This window comes from Diabrotica undecimpunctata, chromosome 2 (assembly GCF_040954645.1).
Source record: "Diabrotica undecimpunctata isolate CICGRU chromosome 2, icDiaUnde3, whole genome shotgun sequence".
NCBI lineage: Eukaryota > Metazoa > Arthropoda > Insecta > Coleoptera > Chrysomelidae > Diabrotica > Diabrotica undecimpunctata.
Window position 1 is genome coordinate 151256270 of NC_092804.1, and position 12203 is coordinate 151268472.

A 12203-nucleotide genomic window follows, 5' to 3' on the forward strand; every position below is an offset into this window, starting at 1 on the left:
AACTTCGCCGATCACATGAAATTCATCATATCTTTCCATTTTAAAAGTCACTACTTGCTAAATGTGGTTCTAAATGGCTATTTTTGTGTGTTAAAAAATCACTAACCCGTTAATACAGAAAATATTAAGCAGCCAAAAATACCTAAGTGACTTGGTAACTTTTTACATACGAACAAATTGTAGAGATATGCGTTAAAATTCATTAATGGTACTTAGTGACTTTTTCCAGAATAATAAATCACTGCTGTGTTTGATTTTGCACTTCTACTTCTCAGTTATTGATATGCAGTTAGTGATTGAACACGTATTATTTCGCTAAAATAATATGGATTATGTTTTATCTTACTCTCTATTTTATTATTGGACGTGTGCCGTTGGTTGCTTTTACTTGGAGGGTGAAAGTCACCTCTTCTCGGGGGTGAAAAATATACGTTTAAAATAGTCGTGGATAAATTGACTAATTCTAAGTAACTTTGCTCTATAGAGTTTTTTAACTGGCAATCATTTTTCGAGTTGTTTGTGAGTGAAGATGTTTATTTTTCAACAAAAAGAAACTCGTTTTCAGGCGGTTTTTGGCAAGTAAATCAAAAAGTAAGCATATTATCGAAAAAAATATTCTTAGCAAAAATATAGCTTATTATTACACGGTATCGCCGTATTTCATGTTTACTTACTGGGTTATTAATGTTTTCACTGACTTAGGTGAAATCTATTATTTGAAATATAATTTCTGCTGTTAATTTAGTTTCAAAAACAATAAGTAATAAATACTTATTTGTAGGATGAATCAGAAGACGACTACGTTAAAGATAAGGACTGGGTTCAAACTGATATCTCAAAAAGTAATAATGAGTCTATACAGTATGAAGAATTAACTATATAACATATGAAAGGAACAAGCGACATAAATAATTCTGTTGGGAATAATAATGAGAATACACCTCTAAAGAAAGTTTCTTCTCGATGTAGAAAATGTGATCCCTCTAAATGGTCAAAAAATATTGGGATGAAAAATAAGTTTAACTGTTTGCCCTATAAAACAAAAAAAGGTATAAAGCCAGCAAAGATTACACGACCAGCAAACTGTCAATCTTGTAAATTTAAATGTGGTCAAAATTTTTCGGAAGTGGATAGGATCAGCATTTGTAAAAAGTAATGGTCTCTTTCTAATTATAAGAGACTGTTAGGACATTTTTAGAAAATTAGTTTAGTGCGGCAACATAGAGCCTGTCATATGTCCGTGCGTTTTATGTTCAAGATCAAACAATCTGACGGGATCAAGTCGGCAATTGACAATTTTGACATTAATCAAATAATTTCCAAGAAGACGCCACGTTTTTCCAGTATTTTCACAAATTCACATGTTATAATAATTAGTTTGTATAAAAAGTTAATAAATAATTCTATTTACTCACACAGAAGATAATTTACAGTCCACACCTTTAATTAATATTATCTACCATAAGATAATCCAACATATTTTGGTCAATTCTAGCCGGATAGTGTGAGTAAAATAGAATCCATAGTTGTAGCTAGAGGCTGTTCAGAGGTCGAAGACAGTCCCATTTACCATTTAGAGGATCCAAATCCATCAGTACATGTGAGTTTGTTCCATTTCTATTATCTTTAAGATTTGATCAAACAGTGTATTTGAATTTAAATTACCATAAGCAGATTTTTCCATATTTTGATTGTATAACGCCATAGATTATCAATCAGCTAGTATTAGTATTCTAGCAAGGTATTTCTAATTATTATTCTTAAGTGTTGTTTTTGAAAGATTGCCATAAATCTTAAAAATGAGTAGCTTAGCCAACAATATAAGAATCAGAGGTTCTTATAAAGCCAAACTAACAAGTTTAGAGAACTTTGTGAATATATTAAAAAATGCTACACCATCTAGCAAACCTGAAATATCAGAAGTTCAGTTAAGACATGACTCTGGTAGCAATTTGTTAGTTGAATTTGATCAGATCCAACTACAAATTGAGATTGCTACCAGTGAAGATAAACTACAAGAACAAGTTAATGAAAGAGATGCTTTTGAAAATAGGTATTTTAAAGCAATTAGTTTTTTAAAAGATTACATTAACACTAATACAGTAATTAATACATTGCCTCCTAGTTCTACACCACATGTAGACTCATTAAATCATCTCTTGATGCCAAAAATGAAAATACCTGTTTTTAAAGGTGATTTTGAACAGTGGTTGGAATTCAAAGCCACATTTACCAGTGTAGTTCATTCAAATACCACACTTCCAGATATTCATAAATTTCAGCTCTTGAGACAATCTGTGGATGGATATGCCAAACGTATTGTAGATAAAATTGAATTCTCAGGAAATTATTATCAGACTGCATGGGATGCACTCTGTATGCGGTATGATAATAAAAAATTATTAGTCAATAAACATATTAAAGCCATTTTCAATTTAGATTCCATCCAAAAAGAATCACCTAAACATTTAAGGCATTTATTAGATAGTGTCTCAGATAGCATGTCATCCATTGACAGTTTACAGATTACAAAAAGTAGTTTAACTGACCTTTTATTGATTTATATTATTTCCAATAAATTAGATAAACAAAGTTATAGAGAGTGGAAGGAATGTCATATTAAAGAAGAGCTTCCTACTTTAACTGAATTTTTTAATTTTCTAAAAGTAAAAGTGGACACTTTGGAAGAAATTCAAGACCAAAGTAGTCAAAAACCTAATAACAATTATAGTAATAATTCTGGTTTTAATTATAAACATGCAAACCGTGATAGTCGAGGTGAATATCAAAAAAGAGTTTTCCAAGTTAATGTTGCAGAAAGAAAGTCTTGCGTTTTGTGTAAAGGTAACCATTTAATATATTCATGTATTGAATTCCTAAAATTAGATACAAAAAATAGATTGTCTAAAGTCAATAATTTAAAGTTGTGTCATAATTGTTTGAGACATGGACATAAAGCTGCTGAATGTACTTTAAGACCATGTATAAAATGTAATTCCAAACATAACTCATTAATACATTTTGAAAATAGTCAGCAACATTCAACTGACACTGCTTTAAAATCTCCATTAGATTCATCATCAGTTAACTGTGTACAAAGTGATGAGATGCCACCAACGGTAACCCATCAGTTTTCTGCACAAACAATGAATATTAAACATACCCAAGTTCTTTTATCAACAGTGGTTTTTAATGTTAAATCCAATAATCATGAATTAATTCCATGTAGAGCAATTTTAGATAGTGGTGCTCAAACAAACTTAATAAAAGAAAGTTTTTGTAAAAAATTAAATATGTCCATGATTCCTACTAACCTAGCCATTAGTGGTATAAATCAAACAGTATCAAATATTACCAAAAAATGTCAAATTACAATATGTTCCAGAGTTAATAATTTTAGTATTTCATCCATATTTTATGCTGTACCAGCTATTTCAAATCAAATTCCTTCAACCAGTTTTGATATTAAAAACTTTAATATCCCATGCAATATTCAATTATCTGATCCTTTGTTTAATGAATCTGGTAGCATTGATGCTATTATTGGTGCCCACCTATTTTGGGACCTCCTTTGTGATGGAAAAATCAACCTAGGAAAAGGTTTGCCAAGTTTACAAAACACTAAATTGGGTTGGATAGTAAACGGAGCTGTCCCCTATGAGACAACTCATGCAGTGTGTCATTTCACTAGAACTATAGCCGAAGATGAGCAGTTAAAACTATTTTGGGAAATTGATTCAATCCAAGATCCCATACCACCATCAAAAGATGATATTTGCTGTGAGCAAATATTTGAAACCACTACCACTCGATCAGAAAATGGACACTTTATTGTTCAGCTTCCATTTAAGTTTTCACCTGAATTATTAGGAGAATCCTTAGATACAGCAATTAGCAGATTTTTGTTACTAGAAAAAAGATTTTCGAGAAATAGGGAACTTAATGATTTGTATAAACAATTCATTAAGGAATATCAAGAACTAGGACATATGGTTAAAGTTAACCCCACTGTTAGCTTACATCCTTCTAGAAAATCATATTTTTTACCCCACCATGGAGTACTAAAAGAAACCAGTCTTACCACAAAACTAAGAGTAGTTTATGATGGTTCATGTCCCACTACATCTGGATGGTCTCTTAATGACCTACAGTACACAGGGCCAAAAATCCAAAATGATATTTTTGACATCCTCATTAGATTTCGGCAGTACACATATGTGGTGTCTGCAGACGTGTCAAAAATGTATCGACAAGTAATTGTACATGAAGAGAATAGACCACTACAACAAATTGTCTGGAGAGACAATCCAACAGATAATATTGACGTGTATCAATTAACTACTGTAACCTATGGCCAAAAATCAGCTCCATTCTTGGCAATGAGATGCATGCGTCAGTTAGCCTTTGAACATGAATCTCAGTTTCCTTTAGCTGCAAAATCCATATTAGAAGATTTTTATGTAGATGATCTGTTGACAGGATCAAACAATTTACAAGAGTTACAAATGAGATGTAATGATATTTTTAAAATTTTAGAGTCTGGAAAATTTATTTTGAGAAAATGGATTTCCAATAATCCTGAAACCATTCTTAACATTAATTGTAATGATATTTCCAACAATGTTATTAACATAGGAGATTCTGATAGTTTTAAAACTCTTGGAATCCAATGGATGAGTCAACAAGATATTCTTTGCTTCAAAATTTCTCTTACTGAAAATTCCAATCATTTATTTACTAAACGCCAAATATTATCTATCATTTCCAAAATTTATGATCCTTTAGGTCTGCTAAGTCCAGTTATATTAATTGCTAAACTAATAATTCAAACTCTATTTCGACTTCAAAAACCATGGGATGAAATAATCCCTCCAGAATTAAATAACAGTTGGACCAAACTGTATAATCAACTACCATGTCTAAATAAATTACACATTCCAAGACCAGTACTTGGATCAGGTCATAAAATTACAAGCATCCATTGCTTTTGTGATGCTTCAATGCATGCTTATGCAAGTTGTATTTATGTATGCAGCATAGATCCAGAAAGCAAATACCATTCTCACATTCTGTGTTCAAAAACAAAGGTCGCTCCTATCAAATCAATAACAATACCTAAACTTGAATTGTGTGCAGCTTTGTTAGGTTCCCAATTAATTGACAAGGTCACCAAATCTTTATCAATTCTAAATATGCCGATATACATGTGGTCTGATTCAAAAATTGTATTAAGTTGGCTAAAACTGGAACCTAGCCAGTTACAAGTATTTGTTGCCAACAGGGTAACAAAAATACAATCACTCACCAGTAGTGATAGTTGGCATTATATCAATACAAAGGAAAATGCCGCAGATATAGCTAGTCGTGGAATCTTTCCTGAATTCTTTCTTGAATCACAACTGTGGTTCCAGGGACCGCAGTTTTTAAGACAGCATCCTGATTTGTGGCCTAATGATTCAACTGATGAAGTAATTGAATTACCAGAGCTTAAACGATCTGTTCAAGTATCACTTCATTCCACTGTTCAGAACAGCTGGATTACTAATTTTATTACCAGATTTTCCAATTTGCATAAAATGAAAAGAGTTTTTTCATATGTAATGCGTTTTATTAGAAATATTAAAAATAAGACAAAAGCCCCAAGCTTACTTTTAACTGTGCATGAAACCAATGATTCTTTTCTGCTATTGATCAAACTTGTGCAAGCAGAATCCTTTCATGATGAAATTTTATGTTTGTTAAATGATAAACCATTGAGCAAAAAATCCAGATTGCTTCATTTGTCTCCCATATTAGATAAAGGATTAATTAAAGTAGGTGGTAGACTTATGCATTCAACATTGCCAGAAAATGTAAAAACACCAATCCTATTGCCGAAATTTCATGTATTAACCAAGTTAATTTGTACACACTACCATGTCAGTAATTTGCATCCTGGACCACAGCTTCTATTGTCATTAATCAGACAACAATATTGGCCTATTTCTGGCAAGGTATTAGTAAAGCAAATTGTAAGACAATGTGTTAAATGTTTTCGTGTGAAACCTCCTCACAATTGTGTAAAAATGGGACCTTTACCCAATGAACGCATTACTCCAGCCTATCCTTTTGAAAATGTAGGACTTGATTATGCAGGTCCATTTCCACTGAAAGAAAAAAAGGGTCGTGGAAGTAAAATTTTAAAATGTTATGTTTGTGTATATGTTTGTTTTGTAACAAAAGCTGTACATTTGGAATTACTCACTGATATGACAACTGAATGTTTTCTTGCATGTTTTAAGAGATTCTTATCACGAAGAGGAATTCCTACCAATGTTTACTCTGACAATGGTTCAACCTTTAGAGCCGCTAGTAAAGAGTTAAAGTTTATCAAAACCTTTTTATATAAAAACCAAAATAAAATTAATGATTTTGCTTTAACAAAAAATATAATTTGGCATTTTTCCCCACCTTATAGCCCAAATTTTGGGGGTTTATGGGAATCAGCAGTGAAACAAATGAAGTTTCATATGAAAAGAACGCTTAAGAATATAAATTTGACATATGAGGAATTTCTCACCTTGCTTACCCAAATTGAATGTATTTTAAATTCGAGACCATTGTTTGCCAAATCAGAAGATCCATCTGACTTGGAACCAATAACTCCTTCCCACTTTTTGACATTACGTCCTTTAGTCTCCATTCCTGAACCAAATCTCTTACCTATCCCAGTGAATCGACTAAGCAGATTCCAACATGTTCAACAGCTGCATCAGAGATTTTGGAACCGCTTTTCCAAAGAATATATCAGCCAGCTACACCAATCTTATAAATGGCACCACAGTTCTACCAACAACATTGTACCCGGATCCTTAGTTATCATCCGTGATACCAATCTACCTCCATGCAGATGGATTATGGGAAGAATAATTAAATTATTTCCTGGTAAAGATGGAGAAAATCGAGTAGCTGAAATCAAAACTTCCAATGGACTCATCACCAGATCTACACGACATTTGTTTCCACTGCCAATAGAAGATTAATAGTGTCGCAGTGTTTTATCTCGGGACTAAGTTTTTTTTTGCTTTGATATTTACTTGTTTCCTACTATATTTTGAAGCATACTTCAACGCCGGGAGTATGTTAGGACATTTTTAGAAAATTAGTTTAGTGCGGCAACATAGAGCCTGTCATATGTCCGTGCGTTTTATGTTCAAGATCAAACAATCTGACGGGATCAAGTCGGCAATTGACAATTTTGACATTAATCAAATAATTTCCAAGAAGACGCCACGTTTTTCCAGTATTTTCACAAATTCACATGTTATAATAATTAGTTTGTATAAAAAGTTAATAAATAATTCTATTTACTCACACAGAAGATAATTTACAGTCCACACCTTTAATTAATATTATCTACCATAAGATAATCCAACAGAGACATAAAGATTTCATTTTAAAAATGGTTCAAACAAAAGAACCGGCGAGACCTTTGGCAAATGTTTTAATTAATAAAAAGAGAAAGTGCAGCAGAGCATACTTTCTTATAAGCAATGACAAGAAATATCGAGTCTGTCAGAATTTCTTTCAAAAAACTCTTAATATTAGTAACGGTCCTATTAATAAAGCCTTTAAGGTTCTAACGATGGTGTTTTTACGGCAGAAAATAGACGAGGTAAAAAATCTCCTTATAATAAAATTAAACCAGAAGATGTGGCTTTTGTGAAACAACACATCGAGATGTTTCCTACAATAGAGTCTCATTATTGTAGGAAAATTACTCACAGATGTTACTTAGATGAAAAATTGTCTATTAGAAAAATGTTTTCCTTGTATACCGTCCATTGTAACGAGAATAATCGAGTTCCGGTGAGTCATTCAAAGTACAGAAAAAATTTTTGCGAGTGTTACAATTTATCATTTTTCGTGCCAAAAAAGGATCAATGCACCCGTTGTAATAAATTTAGGGACGCAATACGAATAGATTCTGTAACACCTGAATTAAAACAAAAATACAACGCCCACTTAGAAAAAAAAGGCAGGCCACAATTGCTAAAGAACGTTGTGTCTGCAACGCTTGACTTACAGAGTGTTCTTCAAATACCGTCTGGTGAAGAGTATCTGTTATATTACTGTCGTAAACTTTGCCTTTATAATTTCACTGTTTACGAGTCACGGTTCTCAAATGAAGCATATTGCATGCTGTGGTCTGAGGTGAACGGTAGAAGAGGCAGCAATGAAATTGGTACAGCTTTAATGCAGTGGATTAATGGATTTTCAAAGGATATTAAAGAGATTTCATTGTTTTCAGACACTTGCGGGGGTCAAAATCGCAATCAGCACATCTCTGCGCTTCTGCTCTATTTAACCCAAACTACTCCTATTGAACTCATAGAGCAGAAATACCTAGAATCCGGACATTCTTTCATGGAAGTTGACAGCATGCATGGTGAAATTGAAAGGGAAAAAAGGCATGTGTCTGATAATTCTGTTATGGAGTAGATGAACATAATGAAAAGAGCCAGATCAAACAGAAACAGAAGCTCCGCTAATCCCTACCATGTCAAACAGCTGCATTTTTCCGATATGTTGGATCTTAAAGATCTCTCAAAACGCACAATTAAAAATCGTCTGAAAGATGAGAATGGTAACACAGTCAGATGACTTGAAATCAAATCTTTACGATATGAAAAATTAAATCCAGACATAATAAAAAAAAATGTGCGAATGAAATAAAAAGAGCTTATAATCAACTATTTCCTATTAGTAACAAAAAAAATGTATATTTAATGAAGTTATGCAAAAAAGGAATTATACCAGAGGAACTGCATGGATGGTATGCATCTCTACCAACAGCCAATAATATACCAGATACAAACTAACCGAACCAGCCGTTGAGGATGACAAAGAAGAGGAACTTTTTTAATATTCTTTTTTATTATAACTTATTACGATGTATTATGTAATAAATATAATAATATGTAATAATTATATTATACGTAATAAATAATTATTACTAAAACTCATTATTGGTGTTTGTGCAAAAAATCACTAATTACACCTAAAATGTTTGTTATAGAAAATTTTAAAAACCTGATTTATAGTGAAGATTTTATCTTTAACTTCAAATATCTCCATTACATCAAAATATTAGTTAGTGACTTCTCGCTGGGATATGACGATATATAATATAATATACAACAGCAACATTTCTAATCAAAATATTCCAGGCACTCAACTGTTTCTCTACGCAGATGATACTGCCCTCCTCACAACAGCGAACGGTTATTTTCCTGGTGTTATACTTAATGCTGCAAAAACGCAAACCATTGTGTTCCGCAACCCCAAAACATCTGTAAGAGTCGTTGTCAGCGATGACGACTAATTTCCCCTGAATTTGATAAGACAAAGACTCTATATCCACCAGACAGCTTCCTATTTGGGTGTTCTTTTCACCAAGACACTCAACTGGGAACCTAATCTAAAGGTTACTTTAGATGGGGTCAGAAATCGGGCCCGCCTTCTTATACCACTTACAGGGAAAATTAGAAAAATACATATAAAAACTCTCGTACACACTTAATACATTCATTTGGCTCGCTATGGAGTATAAATCTAACTTATATTGCCTTCTAATAGATTATCAAAAGAATAATCACTGCAGTGAGCAGGATACTGCTCAACGATACCTGACCGTCTCTACCCGTCTGAGTCTACTAGAGACTCGGTCTTTGTCACATCTAGTTTAAAAAACAAACACTACATTCTGGAACAAACATCACATCCAGACAAGCCTTCCATCTTTCATTGAACTGGCGACTCCATCTCAACAGCCACTAAAATGCTTCACTACACACGCCACTGCCACAGTGTATTCTTTAGGCTACTCTGCTTTGTAGTAGAATTATTAAGCTTCACCACCACTTCTGTTATTTTCATCTAGTTTAAATTATAATGCATTTGTACTAATAATTTTTTTAAAAATTTAGTTTGAACTTTGAAATAAATTAATTAGATGAAATAACACAGACCTGGTTTATTAGAATTTTTTCCCAAAACTGTAAAAATGTTTGCCCCAATCGGGGCAAAGTTTTTGAAAACTAGTAAAATCCAAAATCATAAACATTCCCAGGATAAATATTACTTTAAAGTTTGATGTGCTGTAGTTGGACATGATGTAAATAAATAAAAAAATAAAATTTTAATGATTTCAACTACTAGAATTTTGTGAAATAATAGCAAATAAATCATTAGGAAATCCTAACGATAGCCTGGCGGCCGTTATGACATTATCATGTGATTTACATTTTGGTTTGACATTTCAGCATGAATAGACTATACCTAAATAGCTTGAACAACGGTTCCAAATTGTGCAAATTTATTTTGAAGATCACGGTCCTGTTCAAAATACGTATCGTGCACTACGTCCAATTTATGGTCAACATAATCGTCCATCAGAGCAATTAATTCAAATAACCATGGAACACTTTCAGAAAGGACTAATCTGTATTTGTGGTGCCAAACATTTGTATGATATGATAAAACTGTCGCGCTATTTGCCAAACTATTTGAAGAATGTTATTGATCCAGTCATACAGAGAAATGCAATATTTAGATATGTAGAGATTCTACTACTAGAAATGTTAGCCGACAACAGATAGTACGTAAAAAACTTGCACTCCGCAGAATATCGAAGATTAGAGAGATACCGAAGCGCATTGGGCACAAGAGAGGCGATCTTCAGTCTGCAAGTTTTAATTCAAAGATGCAGAGACATGCACAAGGACGTCCACTTGTGCTTCATCGACTTCTCCAAGGTCAAATATGATAAACTCATGGAAATGCTCAGGAAGATGCATATTGATGGCAAGGATCTGCGCATAATAACCAGTCTCTATTGGAACCAAAGTGCTGAGATAAAGATGGGCAACTTACACAGTGGGAAGATAGATAATAAAAAGGGTGTACGACAGGGATGCGTCCTCTCGCCGCTCCTATTCAATATATACTCTGAACAATATATACTTCTTCAAAGAAGCACTGGGAGAAGTTTCGGAGGGTATCAAAGTAAACGGAGAGGTAATCAATAATATTAGATATGCTGACGACACAGTTATTATCGCAGACTGCAACGAGCTTCAAAGACTCATGCAAAGCATACACACAGCAAGTCAAGAATATGGTTTATAACTCAATACAACCAAAACTAAATGCATGCTCATCAGCAGAACACAACAACCTCCGATGCAATTGACATTAAACAACCGAAAAATAGATCAAGTGGAGACATACACATACCTTGGAACCACGGTCAACACAAAATGGGACCAGTCAACAGAAATAAGATCACGAATTGAAAAAGCGCGAAATGCGTTCAACAGTATGAAAAAGTGGTTCACAAGCAAAATCTCAATGGAACTAAAATTAAGACTGGTCAAGTGTTATGTCTTCCCGGTCTTGTTCTATAGAGCAGAGGCATGGACTACAACGGAAGCCACCCTGAAGAAACTAGAATCCTTTGAGCTGTGGATATATCGCCGTATTCTTCGGATATCCTGGACAAACCACATCACTAACGTGGAAGTAATGCAGAGAATAGGCCAAAGCAAAGAAATAATCTTCACCGCAAAGAAACGGAAGCTTGAGTACTTCGGACATGTCATGAGGCATACTAAGTACTGGCTGCTACAGTGAATAGTCCAAGGAAGAATCGGCAGAATGAGAGGACCGGGAAGAAGACGACACTCATGGATGCATAACCTGCGACAATGGTTCGGACTAACATCGACCGAACTGTTCAGAGGTGCCGTAAACAAAGTAAAAATAGCCTTGTTAATAGCCAACGTCCGAAACGGATAGGGCAAAGGAAGAAGGTATTTTTTAAGTACCTACGTTAAATATGCTTATAAAGATGCTTATGATTATATCGATATATTTGATTCAAAAACCAAGACAGAGCCTCGAAAAATATCAGTACTGAAATAATATCTCAGGCCATTATAGAGCCACAGTTTGTGGAAAATGAAATCCTGGGAAATTCCATGTCACACACAATCCACTGAAATGTGTGTTAAATTAATTCTAGAAGCAAGTGCTGCCATCTGTGTACTACAGAGAAGAGAAGGATTCATTAGGAATAATCTCAAATCATATCTTTTTATTCCTAAATTTGATACTAAGAAAGACTATCGTTCATAGTGATTTTTATGCTTCAATTTGTAAGC

The 12203-nt window shown here is 33.5% G+C and overlaps 1 protein-coding gene across 1 annotated transcript; it reads left to right on the forward strand.

Moving 5' to 3' along the window:
* Positions 1-1799: 1799 nt before the first annotated feature.
* On the forward strand, positions 1800-8481 carry LOC140433955 (uncharacterized). The gene is made up of 3 exons (XM_072521926.1): positions 1800-3327; positions 3430-6171; positions 7616-8481. The coding sequence occupies exons 1-3, from the start codon at positions 1800-1802 to the stop codon at positions 8479-8481; spliced, it is 5136 nt and encodes a 1711-aa protein (XP_072378027.1).
* Positions 8482-12203: the final 3722 nt, after the last annotated feature.

Coding starts and splice junctions, on each gene's coding strand:
- LOC140433955 (XM_072521926.1), top strand. CDS start 1,800: ATGAGTAGCTTAGCCAACAATATAAGAATCAGAGGTTCTTATAAAGCC. Junction 3,328..3,429: donor TACTAACCTAGCCATTAGTG/GTATAAATCAAA, acceptor ATGCTGTACCAG/CTATTTCAAATCAAATTCCT. Junction 6,172..7,615: donor AGAAAAAAAGGGTCGTGGAA/GTAAAATTTTAA, acceptor AAAGCCTTTAAG/GTTCTAACGATGGTGTTTTT.